This window comes from Silurus meridionalis, chromosome 20, assembly GCF_014805685.1.
Source record: "Silurus meridionalis isolate SWU-2019-XX chromosome 20, ASM1480568v1, whole genome shotgun sequence".
NCBI classification, from domain to species: domain Eukaryota; kingdom Metazoa; phylum Chordata; class Actinopteri; order Siluriformes; family Siluridae; genus Silurus; species Silurus meridionalis.
Window position 1 is genome coordinate 1,927,960 of NC_060903.1, and position 18,625 is coordinate 1,946,584.

General features: G+C 40.7%; 1 protein-coding gene across 1 annotated transcript; it reads right to left on the reverse strand.

The window, feature by feature from the left end:
• Positions 1 to 8,858: 8,858 nt before the first annotated feature.
• On the reverse strand, positions 8,859 to 18,299 carry mb21d2 (Mab-21 domain containing 2). Its single transcript, XM_046877238.1, has 2 exons — positions 16,571 to 18,299; positions 8,859 to 11,203 (listed from the first exon to the last, which is right to left on the reverse strand). Exons 1-2 carry the CDS (start codon positions 16,827 to 16,829, stop codon positions 9,933 to 9,935), a joined length of 1,530 nt encoding a protein of 509 aa, XP_046733194.1. The 5' UTR covers positions 16,830 to 18,299; the 3' UTR covers positions 8,859 to 9,932.
• Between the last annotated feature and the right edge of the window lie 326 nt (positions 18,300 to 18,625).

Sequence of the window (18,625 nt, forward strand, 5' to 3'; positions counted from 1 at the left end):
AATAAAAACCCAGGATTTAGGATGCGCTTTTTTATGACTTTTGAGCTCACTAAGTTAATGTGAGTTTTGTGGGCGGAGCTAATCAGCTTTGACGAACACACTTTTCGATTTTAGAGAGTCACAAAATCAAAATATATCTAATCCTTCAAATAGTTAGAAAGTAGAGATTTTTTTAATAAGTTTTTGCACCCAGACGTGTGTTAGTTTTACATCAGATATTAAAATCCTTATAATGGCTGGACTCTAGAAGTGATTTTTTTTTTTTTTTTTACTGCAGCAAAAGTAAATGAGCAAAACATGGGAATGCTTCTGTTTCATATTTGCTTATTTTGTTGGTCAGAGGTCAGAGCTCTATTTGCAGGCCACTCAAGATCTTCCACACACTCCGCCATCCCAAGTAAAACATACTGTATCTTATTGGAGCTGGGAAAATTCCCTGCTACCGCATTTAGAGACGTCCTGTACAACCGCGAGCCTTCAACTTTGTGGTAAAAGTTTGGAGAAGAACGACTGATTGGCTGCAAAAGTAAAAAAAAATTATAATAATTGATTTATTCATTAATTATAAAATAATAATAAGTCTTACGTTTCCATCTATTAGATTCCTAAGCTATTAATGTGATGTTACAGTGGCGTGTGTACATACTGTACAAGCGTTATATAAGCTAGAATCCACGCATGGATGAACGCGATCAATCACGAAGAATGAGAGACGGAAATGGAAACGTGTGGAGAGAAAGCACGTGAGACTGAAACGAGACGACGAGAGAGGAACGTGTCTTTTAAACGCTCAGGAAAGAAGGCGAGCACCGGGAACGCTGCTTCAAGAGCAAGCCGATGGATAAAATGGGAATAAAAACTTGCAGGTCAGCAGAAAGACAGCTAGCAGAAAGCCTAATGATGCTGAAGTAGGGGGATAAATGGATGAATAAATAAATAAATAAATAAATAAATAAATAAATAAACGAGACTCGAGTGAGTGCACACAATAAATCACTCGGTCTCAGTCAATTCTGCTGACAAATAGACGTTTTGGTGTGTGCATGAATCCGGCATTTCCAGTGATAAATTCACACTACGGTAATGTTCATGGAAGCGAGAAAACATGACAGAACATTCTGTTATAGAAAGATTATTTGTGATGTAGTGGCCTGATGCAGCCAGATGTGAAGCGGCGTTACTCTTACACTAAAGAACAACAGCAAAAAGTATTTTAGACAAAAGCTTGTGGACACCTGAGCTGATATGCTGTTAAAATATCCTCCACTCTTCTGGGAAGGTGTTCCACTAGATGTTGGGAAATGATTTGTGAGATTCATGCAGCCACTCTAGGGGTGTTAGAAAAGAAAAGTCATGAAGTGATGTAGGTGTTTAATATGGTTGAGGGACAGAGATCTACAGCACGACATGTTCCACTCACTTCCAACCAATGTAAAGCAGATCTTCATGGAGCTGGCTTTGTGCACTGTCATGCTGGAACAAGTCTGGGTCTCTTAGTTCTGAAGTAAAGGGAAAATTTCATGCTTACGGCATTTGAAGACGTCGTATACAATTGTGCACATCCAGTTTTGTGGGAACAATTTGTAAAAGAAGAACATGTGGCTGGAAAAGTCAGGTGTCCCAATACTTTTAGTCCACATAGTGTTGTTTTTTTTTTGAACAGGATTTTGGGAGAAAATTTCCATCCGCTTTGTAAATAAATTCAGTGCACAACTAAAAGGAAATGAAACACATGCACAATTATGTGATATGATGTCTGGAATGATGAAGTCAAAAACGTATTTATGCAATTGATTTATTTATTTGTTTGTTTGTTTATTTCTCTAGCCATGATCTCTTCAGTTCAACTGTAACCATTGTAATATGCCTGCTCAGAAAACCGTGAGTTTAAATCCCTCCACCACGAAGCGTCCACGCAAATGCTTAAACACGGCTGTCAACAGTACCATTCGTCTCTTATTAAGTCATGTGCGAACTAAAATCAAAAATGTGCAGACACAATTGGACACACCGACCAGACCTAATACAGTGTTGGTCCCCTTTTTGCTGCTAAAACACTCCAGAGATTAAACAGCATGGACGTCTTCAGCAGTTTGAGCTACAGGATCTCGTCTGTTGGATCGGAACCACGCGAAACAGCCATCGCTCCACACGTGCATAAACGAGACCCTGTCGCCGGTTCACCACTGTTCCTTTCTTGGAGCACTTTTGATCGATTTTGACCACTGCAGACCAGGAACATCCCACAACTGACCCAGACGTCGAGACGTCACAATTTGTCAAACTCGCTTAAATCCTTATGCTTGCCCATTTTTCCTGCTTCTAACATCAACTTTGAGGACAAAATGTTCACCTGCTGCCTGATAAATACATCCACCCACTAACAGGTGCCATGATGAAGAGATCATCAGTGTTCTTCACTTCACCGTCTGGTTGGTGTACAAGGAAATCAATATGCCTACTAAGCTGGATAGCAACACGTTTATTTACAGGAACCGATTTTGATCCAAATCCCTCAATTATATGAATACACATCTCCTGGAAGATTTATGGTGCAGACCATCACATTTTCAGCTCGTTTCATGAGACTTTTATGAAGTTTTGTGAGCAGGGCTTAACATCACTCAGCTGGCTCATGAACATGCCTCAGTTTGGCACTTGAGTCATTTGTCTTCATAACATATGCAGGCGAGTAGAATCAAAATGAACAACAAATATGTTTGATAAAGTATTCGTTGGATTGGTTTGAGCATACGATTGTTCATTACACCCAATTTTATTTCATTTTGGAACCGACTTGACAGATAAGTCACATGGATCAAAACACAGATTTGTTTATTTGATGAGCAGCATGAGGTTATCAGCCAAAGTGGCGAACAAATTAGCAGTTACCTGCCAGTGGCAATTTTTTTCCCTACATCTTGTGTGTGTGTGTGTGTGTGTGTGTGTGTGCTCTGGAGGGGTTCAGTGCTGTAAAAGATCATTTAATTAAGCACCGTAACAGAGTGGTTTTATTACGCAGGAATGTGCTGCGTGCTTTTCCTCCAACAAAAAACGTTTTTTTTGCTGAATTGATGATTTTAGATTTAAGACAGCCTTAATAATTTTTGGGGATGTCACTAAAAGAAAGGAGGCTGGTATTTGCAGGCCGTGCTGATACAAAGCACTTTATCCGTCTCACAGCCAGCACTTTCCATCTACTGTACCTGCCCCAAAGCTGGGAAGAACAAAATCTTCATGGAAATGTGGAAACACTCCGTCCGGGGATTCCCGTTTCCTTTTAAAGTTTACCGTAAACAGGAGTCTGTATGAACGCTGTTCAGCAAGAAACCTAATTCTCGCTGCTCGTTATTCATCATTTACACAACTTACAGCGTTCTGTCTGGCAGAGCAGCGAAACGCTCAGTGAGGCGTTTCCAGAGCGCTGCTGCAATGAACCTCGAAGCCTGCAGTCCAGATCCACTCGCTCTCTCACACACACACACACACACACACACACACTTTAAACTCCTAACACAGATCAAACAAATGCAATGAACTCAGTATGAAGTGTCTTACCGGCTCCTTTCTCCATGTGGCGCCGTGTTTTCAGAGATCGTGGAAGGAAAGTGTGACGTGTCCAAACAGCAGCAGAAACGCTATTGATGCACAAACCAGAGAGGCAGAGTTTTTTATTCTGTACTACATGGGCGGGGGAGAAGGAGGAAGAGAGAGAGGGAGGGGAAGATAAAGAGAGAGGGAGAAGCAGGAAAAGAGAGAGAGGGGGTTATCTGGTGCAGTTGAGGATGAAGTTTCCTCCGCTTTCTGAAAGATGCTGTCGTGATGCTGCAGCTTTGCTGTTTGTGTGCTAGTGACGTCTGCAAGGTGGAGTTGGAGACCTTACACTCTGGGGAGTTACACACAGCCTGTGTAAGCAACCTAAACACACTCTCACACAAACACACACACACACACACACACACACACACACACACACACACACACACACATAGACAGAAGAACTCAATGCTTGCTTGGGTTACTTATTGTGTTTAAAGAAACCTCCACTTTCTCACCTTTATAATAAACAGATCTTGAACAGCACTTAGTACCAGGACATGCTGCTCTAAATTCACTTCCTGTATTACCCACAATGCTGTTTGACTACCTGTTCATAGTGGTGCAGTGGGATTTAACCCTTACTTTATCGAATCTAAAGAGAACGATGCAGCGGCGCTTTAGTGTTTGAAGTCTGTCTGGCCCATTCGACTTCACATCTGCTTAAACTCTCATACTACAATACAATACTGGCTTCACACGCTTCATCTTCTGGTTCGCTGACTAGCCAAACTTGAAAGTATAGTTGCAATGCATTCTGTAACTTAAAAGTGCAGAGTTTGTGTCTCTGTCCCCACTGCTTTGGAAAATGGTGAATAAGACAAGAAGCTCTTGCTATTAAAAAAAAAAAAAATGATAATGTATAAGGATTTTTACAGGAATTACAAAAATCCAGCAACAACCACTATATCATCACAATCATCTCTAAACACACCACAAATTTTGCAATCTAAACATGTCTTTCTGTGTTGTTTTCCTTATGGTTACTTAGCTCTCGTTTGTCTCCCAATCAGGACCTAACCACTCATCTGTTCCCTACAGAGCTTCTCCTTCCTGCAACACGCTCATCACGCTGATCAACTCCAAGTCGCAGAAGAAACACAATAAAAAAGCGATATCAAGCAGCCTGATCGATCGACGTCAGGAATAGCAAAGGCAGCAGTTCACGAGGACGTCGCAATAACAGCTTGCGTTACACGGGCAGTTTTAAAACAGAACCCAATACCGGTATAAGATTCGCCCAGTGCCGAAATTAAACGTCCGAGGCTGTCCTGAATGTAACGAGACACCGGAGACGATTTTGAAACAACCTCAGTGACTTGGACAAGTAACAAGTAACAAAAGAACAATCGTGTTTACAAGGTCTTGACCAATGCTTGTGGTTCTGTGCAAAAAAAGAAAATGAGACATGGCCACCTTTTAGTTCATAGTGCTGAAATATAATGCTATGAAAATGGACAGTATGAATAAACAGTCTATCTATCTATCTATCTATCTATCTGTCTATCTATCTATCTATCTGTCTATCTGTCTGTCTGTCTGTCTGTCTGTCTATCTATCTATCTATCTATCTATCTATATATATATATATATATATATATATATATATATATATATATATTTATAAGATAAGATATGATTTTTAAAATTCATGATACACAATTGTATATTTCAGCAAAGCCAGATGAGAGAGATCAGATTAACAATGTTGAGGAGTGTGTAAAGGACATTGGATTGTGGATGCTTGACAACTTCCTACTGCTCAACTCGGATAGGATGGAAGTACTTCTACTAGGACCACATGCACCTAGAAGTAAACTTTCGGAGCATCTCTGGATGATGTTTCTGTCTCAGTGTGTACAGCAGTCAAAGACCTTGGTGTGATTATTGACCCGAGTCTTTCCTTTGAGTCTCACGTGAATAATATCACCAGGATCTCCTTCTTTCACTTTAGAAATAATGCTAAAATCAAAAATATGACGTCGTTACAGGATGCAGAAAAATTAGTTGATATTTTTGTTACATCTAGATTAGACTACTGTAACGCTTTACTGTCTGGGTGTGTGAGTAAGTGCAGAAATAAGCTTCATTTAGTTCAGAATGCAGCAGCAAGAGTCCTCACTAGATCTAGATAATATGAGCACATCCGCCCTGTTTTAATCAGCTACACTGCTCCCAATTACATCTCACATTGATTATAAAATACTACTACTGACGTATAAAGCACTTAACGCTCTCACGCTGCATTATCTGAGTGAACCTCTGTACCAGTATGATCCTCCACGCCTACTCAAAAGGTGCAGGCTATTTGTTGGTACCTCAAATAATGAAGACTACAGCAGGGGGCAGATCAGTTTTCATATAAACCCCACCGCTATGGAACAACCTTTCATTTAGTGTTCAGGACTTAGACACAACCTCAAGTCTAGACTGAAAACCCATAGTCTAGCCTTTTGTCAGTGGGTCTTCCTTAGGTCTTAGGAGCACTCTGTGCAGCTGGTGATGGTTCCACACCTACAGCCTAAAGATCCATGAAGCCGCTGAGTAATTCAAGAACTGGTTGCAAAATTTTTTGACTACACAGTTATAGTAGGGAATTATTTAGAAACGCAGATGAGTCTGGTTCCTCTCAAGGTTTCTTCCTCATACCCTCTGATGGAGTTTTTCCTTGCCAGAGTCGCCACTGGTCCGCTCATCTGGGATGAACAATTATAAGGAATGATGTTATATGCATTAAACCTACACATACTTTTCTATAACCCTATTACCATTTTATCCGCTTTGAGACAATGTCATTCTAAAAAGCGCTATACAAATAGAATTGAATCAACTTGAAGTTATAATGCCCTCCACTCTTCTGGAAAGATGCTCCACTACATTTTGTGGAGATTTGTGAGTCTTAGTGAATTTAGGTACTGCTGTAGGTGAGGAAGTGAGGAACCCTGAGCTGCATTCAGCATTCACATTCATCCCAAAGGTGTTCAATGAGGTTTATAGCTCTATAGCAAGAGATCTTCCACATACCTCCAACCCATGTAAAGCATATCTTTATGGAGCTGGCTTCATGCTGGAACAGGATGAATAATAGGAAAACTCCTATTTTAAGTGAAGGGAAAAATGTAATGCTACTTCTTTCCAAAAGACGTCCAATACAATTGTGTGCCTCTATTTGAGGTAACAGTTTTGGGAAGCGATGCATATGGGTGAAAAAGTCGTGGAATAGCATCTACATTCCCTGATTTCTATGCTATTTATTTTGTTTTTTTGAAGATTCACATCTCTATTCAAAAACAAGTATTTTCTACACAAGATTCTTTCAAAAGGTTAAGCAGATTAGCTACAAAGGTATAAAAAAAACGCTCATGAATGCTCCAATTTCAAGGAGAGAAATTCAGACCAAATAGCTACAGATGTTACTTTCATGTCTTTTGTGTGTGTGTGTTTGTGTGAGACTGTATTGGGGTCCGAATGTCCCCACAAAGATAGGAATATCTAATCAGCCAGTTCACATGCTATTAAAGAAACTGGAGTTTTTATGTAAAAGGTTCTTTTTGGATGATGATGATGATGATGTAAGGGTTTTTAAAAATGAGCTCCATTAATATTAAACATCAATGGAAGGTTCTTACAAGCATGTGTGTGCATGAGTATATCAGTGTTCTGGACCAAAGGTCAGCAATATCACAAGACAGAAAATGCAGATTCAGCAAGTGTACAGAACACACCAAAGAGTCTGTCTTTGTATGTGTGTGTGTGTGTGTGTGTGTGTGTGTAAAAGAGAGAGAATACAAAGCACTTGCATTATGCCCCAGTAAGCAAGTTTATTACCTTTCCATATTTGCACACCAGCATACACTGAACCCTACACAAAAAACAAAAACCCTGATGACTCCTTCAAACCAGCATGATGAAATATTTTGTTTAACAGCAAGCACATGAGTAATGTCTGTGAAGTGAGACTATTAATAAATAATAGATTACAAAGTGAAGCATCAGAGAATGAGTCCGAATGACCCGGGAGCAAAGTAGAGGTAAGGATAAAGGGTTGCTAGAGATGCTTGGTCCCGTAAATAACATGTCTATTTCTAATGCTACACATGAATATTATCTGATATATTAAATGTTGATGAAAAGGCTACATGGCAAAAACAGGTTTTGTGATTACAATTGTCAGCTGCTTGAAATTAAGGTTGAAGTTTTCTGTATTTTTTGAAATGTTCCCAAAAATAGCAGCTCATCCAAAGGGGCTGAGTAGAGCAAAGCTTACAAATATTAATCTTTATAAAGTTCCCATTTACTGATTCATACTGTATCCGATCTAAAAATTCACTGAATGCCAACGATTTTATATGAATGTCACAATGTCCATTACTTAGGCCACGTCCACACTAATACTTTCTCAAAGTGGATACATTTGAAAATGTCATCTCCACGTCGCAATGTCAAGAAACCGATGACGCATTTCAGTTTGAAAGAGCCGGAAAGTAAATAAACGCCAGCTGGAAAGGATGCGGGTCGAAGCATCTTACGATTTGCGCATATGTCGTACACAGACGTAAGTGTTTTCCGATGTTTCAGTGTGGATGAGGAACTTTTGGGAAACAATTGAAAGCGAAAGTGTGGATGTGGAGCTCTTATATATTTGAAATCAGCGATTTCGTCTAAATCAGAATTAGTGTAAACGTAGCCTTAAGTGCACAGTCATATTCTAGTGCTCCCACTACCATCATTTGTAGCGTTATTACCAAAACCTGGTGGTCAAAAATAGGAACTGCAGCAAGCACTAATAGTTGCCCATTGAGGCAAGAATTACGCTGCCCCATGCAGCAGGAAGGACAGTTGATGACCAGGTTGCCAGAGTTACGCAGTAATACGGCAGTGAAGTATTACTGCGTAACCCTGGCAACCTGGTCATCAAATGTCCTTCCTGCTGCAAACAAAGCAAAATTCTAAAGATAGGAAGAAGAATAGATAAGGAGACATGGATGAGAATAATATCCATTAATCAGAACTACATGTGCAATCACAGAGACTTTCACTCTTAGTTCCAGTTCAGAACAGCTCCATGTGTTTTGTGTGATATTAAAGGTTTGCTGAAATCTGCATCAACACCGATGGATCTTCCAGCACGTTGATTCCTTGCACACCATGAAGTGGGCGCACACCTGCTACATCAAACAAACGTGTAAAAACTGATGCTACTAGATCCTACACTGGATGTGTGTCCCTCAACTGCCTGCGATAGAAATTACTATCAAATGTAAAAGCATGATGACTTTATTTCGTTTAAGTCTATATTGTCGTTAAGGTTGCCACACCCCTCAGATTTCTATGGTTATAAACCGCTGCTGCCACACTTTTCGCCACAAAGTGCAAGTTTCAATACACTTTGTGAAAAATTACAAAAAAAAAACATATTTTCTTCACAACAGCAAAAACATACAATCATATACAATACCAAATCCCCACCCCAACTTTTTTTTTTTTTTTTTTTTACAATAGTGGTAAAGTCATGGTTCGAATATTTTTCAAATTGCTCAAATTATTTCGGATAAATGTTTTATGATGTGCATATTTTCATTGATTATGATGGTTAGTCGTAAATATTGGCAGCGATTTCATAAAAAAATTAAATGACTATAGAAAAATGAAATTTCTTACATTTTTGATAGCAGCGATGCTTTGGGATTTTTACGCAGCAGACAAATATTACCGTTGCATCCTTTTGACTCGAACATTAAAAAAAGAAACATACAGAGTATATAAAAGCCTCTTTGCTGTAATTGTACTTTTCATTAATTGCACTTAAAGTTGTCTTTTGTGTCGTCTTCATTAGCCAGATTTAAAACAAAAAGAAAAAAAGCTTTTGACCTTTTTGTTCGGACATACCATCATTGCGTAACAAGATGTTTTTTGTTCATCCGTAAAATAAACACAGAGATTGAACAGGAAAGAGAGCATACGAAGGACCAGCTAGGAAACACAGAAATCTTCTTCAGCTCTCAATAACGTAGAAGACGTTTACAGTATTTCCAGATGCTGCAGCAATTTCTTGCCTGAACATGGCAACCAAATAAAGAAAGAAGTAATTTTCATATACAAAGCATTACGCTGTGCACAGCACTTTTGTCCGTGATACCTCAGAAAAAAATTACTAAGAGTTTGTTGCTCCTAGAAGGCTTTAGAATGTTACTTGGACCCAAATTTAATTCAGCATTTGTCCCAGAGAACCTTTTCCACCAGCACACCACACACTCGACACGGGATCTCTGCATAACAGACAGGTTTACTCTGCACGGTACTTCCACTGACTGCATGGAAGAGCTTTCGGGTTTTTAGAAGAACTTATCATCGATACGGAAGTGCGGCCGTGAGACATCATCTGGGTTGATAAACACCGAAATAGACTTTCCTGGGTTCTCTGTGACTAGCTGCTGGAGCTTTTTCGCTAGCCGATCGTCAGGTTGTTGGTTATCAGAGGAGGTTGCGTCATTTTGCGGAGAAGGCAGGCCAGAGGAACTTCCACGCCTCTGCATTTCTTGCGTCAAGCGGTTAGCGCTTTTAGCTTGCTCGATGGTAGCGCGGAGGTGTTCCGCCGGGTCGGAGCGCACCAGGGCGAGTTTGCGGGCGTGAAATATTGCTGTCTCGTCGCACAGGTGCTCCATCATGTTGCACTGCGGGATGAAATAATTGGGGCAGCTCTTGTTGACCAGGCAGTGCTGCAGGTCATCGATGAGCCCCAACAAAAAGTGGGCGGCAAAGTCTTCTTGCCCCAAGTAGTTTGCTGGCAGTCGATCACAGGCCCATAGCATTATGCTGCGCAAGTGGTAGGGCCCAACAACCATAGGCTGAGCAAGCATCTTCACGATAATTGCTTTACAGACTTGGTATGCCTGCATGAGGCCTGGCGAGATACACTTCTTTAGCTGAACCTCACTGCGGGCGAAGGAGAGCCGCCATTCATTTTCCCTTCGACCTGAAACCGAGCAAGCAGGAAGCAAATAGAAACCACTTATAACCTCCTCTTCTGTGATCTTCCCATCCCAGAAGTGGTTCTCCATCAGCCAACTTTGAGCAACCGCAGGCCAACCTTTAAATGACACCACTGGTACAATGTCATACAGCATACGGCTGCTGCCTACGCCAAGGATCATGGAGAGGAGTGTGTTGTGGCGCTCCACACGTTCCACTCTGGGCATTCCTCTCTGCGGCTTGCGCTGCACCTCGGCCAGCACAAGCGCCACTGCTTCCTGGAACCAATCAGCCACCAGGGTGGGTGAAAAGAAGTAATTAGTGGTGCCGTTTATGTGGTCTGCCATCATGCAGCAGTCCCTCCAGCGTGTAATGGTGCCTTCGTCAAACAACCGCAGGCTCAGCCACGAGTGACCGAGTGCAGAATGGCGCATGTCAAGTGTGACAGGTTGGTTGCGATCGTGCAGCTTCAGCGCTGGCACCAGCAAAGTGAAGGCCATGTCATAGTCTGAGCCACGGTTATATGCTCCGAGTTCATCCAGATCCATGTCCACAACACCATCGCGAACTCCACCGGACAAAAGCAGGTACTCGTTAGCAACCGGCAACTTCTGGTCGAGCTTCTGCACCATGCCTGAGAGGGGTTTGAAAAGAGAAAAGGAAAGATTGGAATCGCAAAGTTAACAGGGGCGTAATGAACATGAACGTCTGCATGCTTTTCGACACTTTAGCCCACCAACTTAACGGCAAGTCCTACCACCACGTTATTAAAAAAAATGCTAAACTCGAGCTAGTGTTTCCAAAGAATCAATACAAGGACCTGAAAGAGAACACCAGTGCTGAGAAAAGGCAGACGATCAATATGGAAGGAACCTACAGTCTTCTACATTTGTCTGCAGTGAAAAGGGCGTGGATTCTGTCATCCACAGATCTACAATAGATTTTAATAAATGAATGCGTAACTCTAGTGCTGTTTGTATGCACAAACATATTGCACCCCAGATGGCTGCACATTTTAATGAGGGAAGTGGTAGCTCAGTTGTTAAGATGTTAGACTACTGATAGAAAGGTCATGAGTTCAAATATAGGTAGTCCTGACTTGCGATGGTTGAGACATTGAGACATTGAGACATTAAAGCAATTACAGTGAATAATTAATCAAAACAGAGCAATCTGCACAACACTAATGTATAAACTTTACAGTAGATATGTACGTGGCAGCGAGCGCGGGTTCACGAGTGGAGGGCGGAGCTTGTTGTCCGGCGATAAAAAAAGAGAGAGAAAAGAGTTAAAACTGGGCAAAAACACAGAAAAAGGATGCGCTCTAACACCAAGACAACTGAACTAGATCAACAGCTAGACGCAGGAGGCAGGAGATGGGAACATCTTGACAGCCTCCCAACACCGCATGTCGTTTCGGTATCATAATCGTAAGATTGAAAAATTGTAAGTTGCCCCATTGTAACTCCGTGACTCCTCATTGGCTGATGAGTAAGGCCCTTAACCCTCACCTGATCGATTGTATAAATAAGAGAATTGGAAGTCTCACTGAATAAATAAGGGCATCTGCCGAATGCCGTAAATGTAATGTAAACTCCACAGGGCATAGGAATGGATTCAAATGTCGGATCAGAGTGTTCGGGACAAAAGACCTTGGAGTTCACAAGCATTGATATAATCTATGAATAGACTTTGTATTCTATTACTAGAGTCCTTTTCCATTTCTTATTTCTGTACTCCAAGCACTTTCCAACTGCCAGTGTAAGAATCACTGTAAGTCAGAGATAATACTTTTTAACATCAGTGTGCACACGATGAAAAATAAATGACTGGCAACGTTGCATTAATGCGTACAGAATTGCAGATCGCAGACCTAAAACCTGAAATTTGTGCTGCTGAAATTCACGTATACCAAACAGAAGAAATTCAACCTGCATATTCATTCATCATAACCAAAACCGTAGTTTATATCAGGAAACACTGAAACTGTGCAGCGTCACACTGAGAACACGACTGAACATCGTGTTTGTGAACAATTACAAAAGGACGTGTGATTCGGATGGGAATGAGGATGAATTAAAGATTTTTTGAGTAAAGAAATCCGATGTGTTGTTTGTACAAATTGTTTTGAGAAATGCACTTCCTGTTAAGAGCAACATTCGAGTCTTTTCACATAAACGGAGTTGATTAAGTAAAGAGTCTTGTAACAAAAATGATAAACGGAACATTATAGTTATAATAAATCATAGCACTTTGGATACTTAAGTACAATTGAAAGTAAAAACTTTTGTACTTTTACTCAAGTGAATGTTTAAAGGGACACTTTACTGGAGTCACATTTTACTGAATTGATCTACTTTAACTCAACTACGTGTGTTGTGTAGCGTATTTTCCGGACTATAAGCCGCTACTTTTACCCCACGCTTTGAACCCCACGGCTTAAACAAAGAAGCGGCTTATAGATTATTCCTGGGTTTTTCCCGGTTTCACAAGCGTCATGCCACCAAAAAACTGAGCCCCATAACCAATGAAATTGCATAACGGGTTCAGGTGAACCAATGAAACTCTTTATATTAAATCAGATGCGCTCTCACTGAATCGGGCCGCACCACATCATAAATATGGTTGATCTTCCTCTGACGTTTGACCTGCCGCTCACTCGGACTGTCTACAGGAAATGTGAATCATTCGTCACGCTGAAAACAACCGGGCATGAAAAAACACACTTCACCTGTGTTCTGAGCTGCACGGCATCGGGAGAAAAGATTCACCGATGGTGATTTTTAAACGCACGACGACGCCAAAAGAAAAACTCTCGAGAGAAATAGTTGTGAAAGGAAGGAGGAAGACAGTGAACAATGAGTTTCTTGGTAGGCTACTGTTTAGATACAAGCCGTGTAACAGACACTGTCTTTCATTAAAGCCTGTGTAAAGTTCATTAGTTCATTAGTGCGGCTTATAGACAGGTGCGGCGTATTTATGTTCAAAATAAAAATCTTTGTAAAATTCAGTGGGTGCGGCTTATATCTGGGTGCGCTTAATAGTCCGGGAATTACGGTACTTCGCTTAAAACCAGCGCTTAAAAACGGCAGAAGAAAAAGACACGTGTCGGCGCGTGTTACGTTTTGCTTAGGCGCAGTACAGTTACGTGAGCGTTTTCAGGTGTTTGTGTGGATTAGCGACTTTTGGAAAACGACTGAAAACAAAAGTGTGAATGTGAAGCGTTTTTAGACTTCGAATTTATGTGGATTAGTGTAGACGTAGCCTCAGACTACACAAGTCACCGCACAGAGCAGGAACAGTAATTTGTTTTCGAGCTCATGAGTTTCGTCTGTATTCGTCTGTAACAGGATAATGTGTGTCTGTACTCAGTATAACAGCTAATCACACTCTGACTTTCTTAATGACTGAGCAGATCTGACTATTTCTGGAGTAAAACGAGTGAAAGCAGCTATGACTCCCTCTCTGGGACAACATTAGCACTACATCATCAAGAATCCATGTCAGTACTGGACCTTACCAAGTGCTCTAAAATGTTATTGATCCTTATTGCTATTGCATTTCCATGTGCTAGTTAAAAGGTTAACTGAGAATGTCTGAAGCGTACAGGAAGGAATTAAAGCGAAGCACGTCCACCTGGCCTTTTTTTTTTTAAAGATTTTATGAGAATAAGCTACTACAAGAACATCCTGAAGAAACCGTCTGGCCTTTTGAAGAGCTTTTCCGCTATCAAAGAATGTAAAGGTTATACAAAAGAAATCTTTCAGTCAAAACAGAATTATTTCTTCACAGGGAAAATCCCCTTGCACAGCGGGCCTCCTCCTCCCCGTCGATCCTTTCAAAGGCTTTCTCACCAAAGTGTTGTAAAAACACCCAGTGTCACTTTTGTTCTTCATCTTTGATTTAACTGCACCGCCAACCAATCAGAGCGTGAGCTCTCTGAATTGAGCCGTACTGAATGGTTAAAATCGGGTGTCTGGGAACTGTGTCCATCTGTGTGTGTGTGTGTGTGTGTGTGTGTGTGTGTGTGTGTGTGAGAGAATGGGAAAGAAGGCGCTGTAGATCACTCTCACATTAGAGGACATGAGGTTCCCACAGATGGCTCCGTGCTGTCACGCTCTTTCCCGTCTGGGCTGAAGACCAAAAAAAAACAGCACACGAGCCTATTGGGTTGCCTCGGAAAATAGCCCGAGCGCTGAGGGTGTCTAAAACCGACGCTCGTCGTGGTGTGTAGCTTTACTGAAATGATACTCAGCATGAGAAATTATACGTAGCAGGTTACTGAGGTTCGCTAAAGTCATTGCATGAAAGAATATCCGCGAAATTTAATTACTTATAAAAAAAAAAATCTGCGCACAAATTCATTTATATTTTACAAGATACTGATTTTTCGGATTTGACTTATATGGAAGATTTTACACATGAATTTATGTAGAAATGCAAATGATCTGCGGTGGAATTCTTGAATCATCAATTTACTCATATATTATTCTTCATTTTTTAAAAAGTCATTAGGGCTCGATTATTTTTATAATCTAAATATGAAAAAAAATTATATACAAGACACCCTCATTAATTTTTTATAATTTAATAGCTATTGCAAAAAAAAATTAATATATATATATATATATATATAGACAGTAAATCAATAAAATATCATTACATTTTGGAAAAATATTTATTTAAATATGCTACACAGCCATAGTTCTGATATGTATTAATATAAAATATATCATTAATATTTAATTATGCACAGAATAATTTATTAATTTGTGCCATTTAACGATGCATTAATACAATTACGTTTTCTTATATGGAAGGGGTCTCCAAAGTCAGCGACATTTCATACCAGATTTCAGGACAAAGGAGGATGAAAATGAGCATTAGTTATTTATTTATTTATTTATTTATAAGCAGAAGCGATTATTTACGCGGTTCTTTAGATGTCGTTTAAAGACTTCTAGACACTCAGCTGTTTGAGTATGAAGTGTACATTTGTTCTACCACGCAGGTGCCTGGGCAACGAAAAGTCTTGAAGCAGGTCTTCCTTCTACTCTAAGAGATGGTGGGACCAGGCTTGTGGAAGCAGAGTGTTGTATCTATTAAGATCCTGTAACAAGTAAGTCTTTGGATCTCCCACATCTAGAGACAATTTCATTTCATCATCTTTCCAACCACCTACAACACCTCCCTGACTGTAACTGAACCAGATATACTTTCCTCATATACACATTTCTGCATTTTACGGCCAAACACTGCATTAAAATTCACCCTCATCCCTTTTAGGAGGTAATAAACCATCCTGTCCAATCAATCTGCAACAGCTGTCACAGCACACGTCCCCACCCCACACTATATTCCACCTAGTACACGCTATACGTGCAATGCTATACCCACACTCTGTTTAGCGTTGCAGCGATTTGAGACGCAGCCTTAGTCATACTGCTCTTGGAGCGACAGTAAATCACAGCCATACGTCTCACACCGACCTGGAGGTCCGGCTGTCCCTGGGTTTTAACTCGGAATCCAAAATAAAGAGGTTTTCACTGTGAAATCCGTTCTTGTCAGATCTTTACGTCCCTGCAGGCAACTGAATGTTTGATGGAATATATTGCAGAAAATACTGTTAACACATGACTTTTTTTTTTTTTTCAACAGAGGATTCAACATGTGGAAATGATGATTTGGATCCCCTGCAAGATAAACAAAGATTCTGAGAAAGTGGAAGGATGTGTTGGGCATCTGGGAAAGGGGATCAAAATTATTTGGGAATGATACAAATTTTTTTTTGTTTTAAAAAGGTGAAAAGAGCAGGAGTGATTAAACTACATGTATAGTGACGCAACACTCGGGTTTATGCAAAAATATGCAAATTGAAATGTTAATTAAATATTCAATTGGCAACGCGCGCAGCGAATAATGATGTTGGGAGAATCAGTGTCGTGTGCATCATATATTTTTTTATAAATATATGATGCCTTAGACTGAATTCTTTCCTCACCGAGCATGGAGAAGATGAAGTCCTTGGCCGTGTGGATCTCCAGCGCGCGCTGGTCGTCGTACTCGCGCTGGTCGTGCTTGCTGAATTCCTGAATGAGTCGGTTCAGTTCGTCCATCCTGCTTCCGGACCTGAAATCGAGCTCCGGAGCGCAGGCAAGGCGGCTGCTGATGGTGGTGGTGGTGTTGGCAGCAGCGGTCGGGCTGCTGCTGCTGCTCCCTGATCCGCTCCGGCCGCTCAGCACAGGCGCCGCCATCTTCATTCACCATAGAAACAGCAGGGCCGCGTCTCCTCTCCGGTGCCCTCCTCTGCTTCATTCACCACCGCGCGCGCTGACGATGAAGATGATGATCCTCCTCCTCTTCCTTCTCCCTCCTCTTCGCCGCCCTGCCCGAAGCCGCAGCGGACTGCGCATGCGCAACAGCCCGCCTGGCGCTTGTTGACGTCACAACATTTTGAATACGACCATCAGCAGAGAGCAGATATGACGATTTGCATAGATTTGATCCAGCTAAAGCATGCTTAAAGAGATTCAAGTCAGGACATTGACACAAGATGTACCTTTTGTGGTGCTTTAAATAAACCTGCTCTTTCTATTTTTTTCTACGTCTATAAACTGTAACTTGCTTTCTGAGATTTCTCAATATTTTTGTTTGGTTTTTATGATATAGAAAAGGGCACGTTATTATTAATCTTATTATGAATCTATTCTAAATCTCATATTCATCGTAGTAAATTCATTCGTTAAAACCTCATATTCATCATTTTTTTTAAACGGAAGTCCAGCGATATATCCGAGCCTTAAAGACAATAAAGTGGAGCTACTGTTTTTATCTATTTTGCGTTGCCTTTGATACAGCAGGTGGTCTTTTGGGATGGAAGCTGTTCGACCTGCGTAGCTCAGCTTGAAGAAGTCGCATTCAGAACGTGAGCATCTCATTGCTCGTCATCCTGCGCATATTACATTACCTGAATCTAAATCCTTCAACCTCCACCCTCGAGAGGAAGCACATTGATTTTTCCACACTATAGTTACCTCATAATGTCAGTCAGTTCCTTACTCGATTACATTAACGTTGCTTTGTCTCGTCTAATGGTCTAACACACACCTTTTCCTATCTCCATCTCTTAGTCATTCTTCTTCACTCCTTTCTTCCGGGGTTCGGTCCAGTTCAGGAGGTTTGTTCAGGATATGATTTGATCTAGAGGACGTTGGTGAAAACATCAGTGACATTTTGACATGATTTGAGCAAAAGGTAGTGCAGGTAGAGCGCCTCCCAGGGGGAGGTAGCAGTGTGTAACTTCCACCGTCTCAGAGTCGTCACGTTTTCCTTTTCAGAGAGACGTTTTGTGGCCCTTTTAAGTGGAGAATACATTTGTTTTTAGAAGTAATAAAACTAATTTGGGTAACTTTGCAGGGTTTTTCTCAAAAATCGAAAAACAAAACAAAAAAAGAAACAAGAATCTGTTCAATTCAATTCACTCTTTACTAAAAGGGAAAGGACACGATGAGGAGGTCGGTTTTGAGTTCATGTGAAAACCAGAAGCCGAAACGTTTGCCTTTTTGGACAGTGCGCTACTGTAGTTAGTGTTTCTCCGTATTTGCTGCATGTGGCAGATTCCAGATTTTGTTGTGGTGTTGAAAAAAAAAGTATTTTGTATTAAATTGTTGGTGTGTAGCAGGTTGTTGATTGCTTTCTGAGGCTCAGTGTTATTTCTGTAATGCAATAAAACTCAACACTGTTTTCCCACTGGTATTTCATGGCTTTTCAGTAATATTTTCAGCTTCGATTTAGTAACAAAACTGTCTAGCATACGGATGGTCCCCAAGTTACGATGATTTGCCTCACGATTTTTTGATTGTGATATGTTTTTTTCGCAAAAATCACAATGTCCACTCGTGTCCTGTCACATACATATATACTGTATAGTTTATGCGCTAATGTACTGTAAATTGCTCTGTTTTGCTGAATAATGTACTAGAATTTTTCAATAATTAACAAATGACAGTACACTACCGCATACTGATCAACATTGTTTAAGACTCCTGGCTAGACT

Excerpts from the sequence above, each read along its gene's own strand:
- mb21d2 (XM_046877238.1), bottom strand. The coding sequence starts at position 16,829 with ATGAAGATGGCGGCGCCTGTGCTGAGCGGCCGGAGCGGATCAGGGAGC. Across the intron at positions 11,204-16,570 it reads CTTCATCTTCTCCATGCTCG|GCATGGTGCAGAAGCTCGAC; the intron begins GTGAGGAAAGAA and ends AACCCCTCTCAG.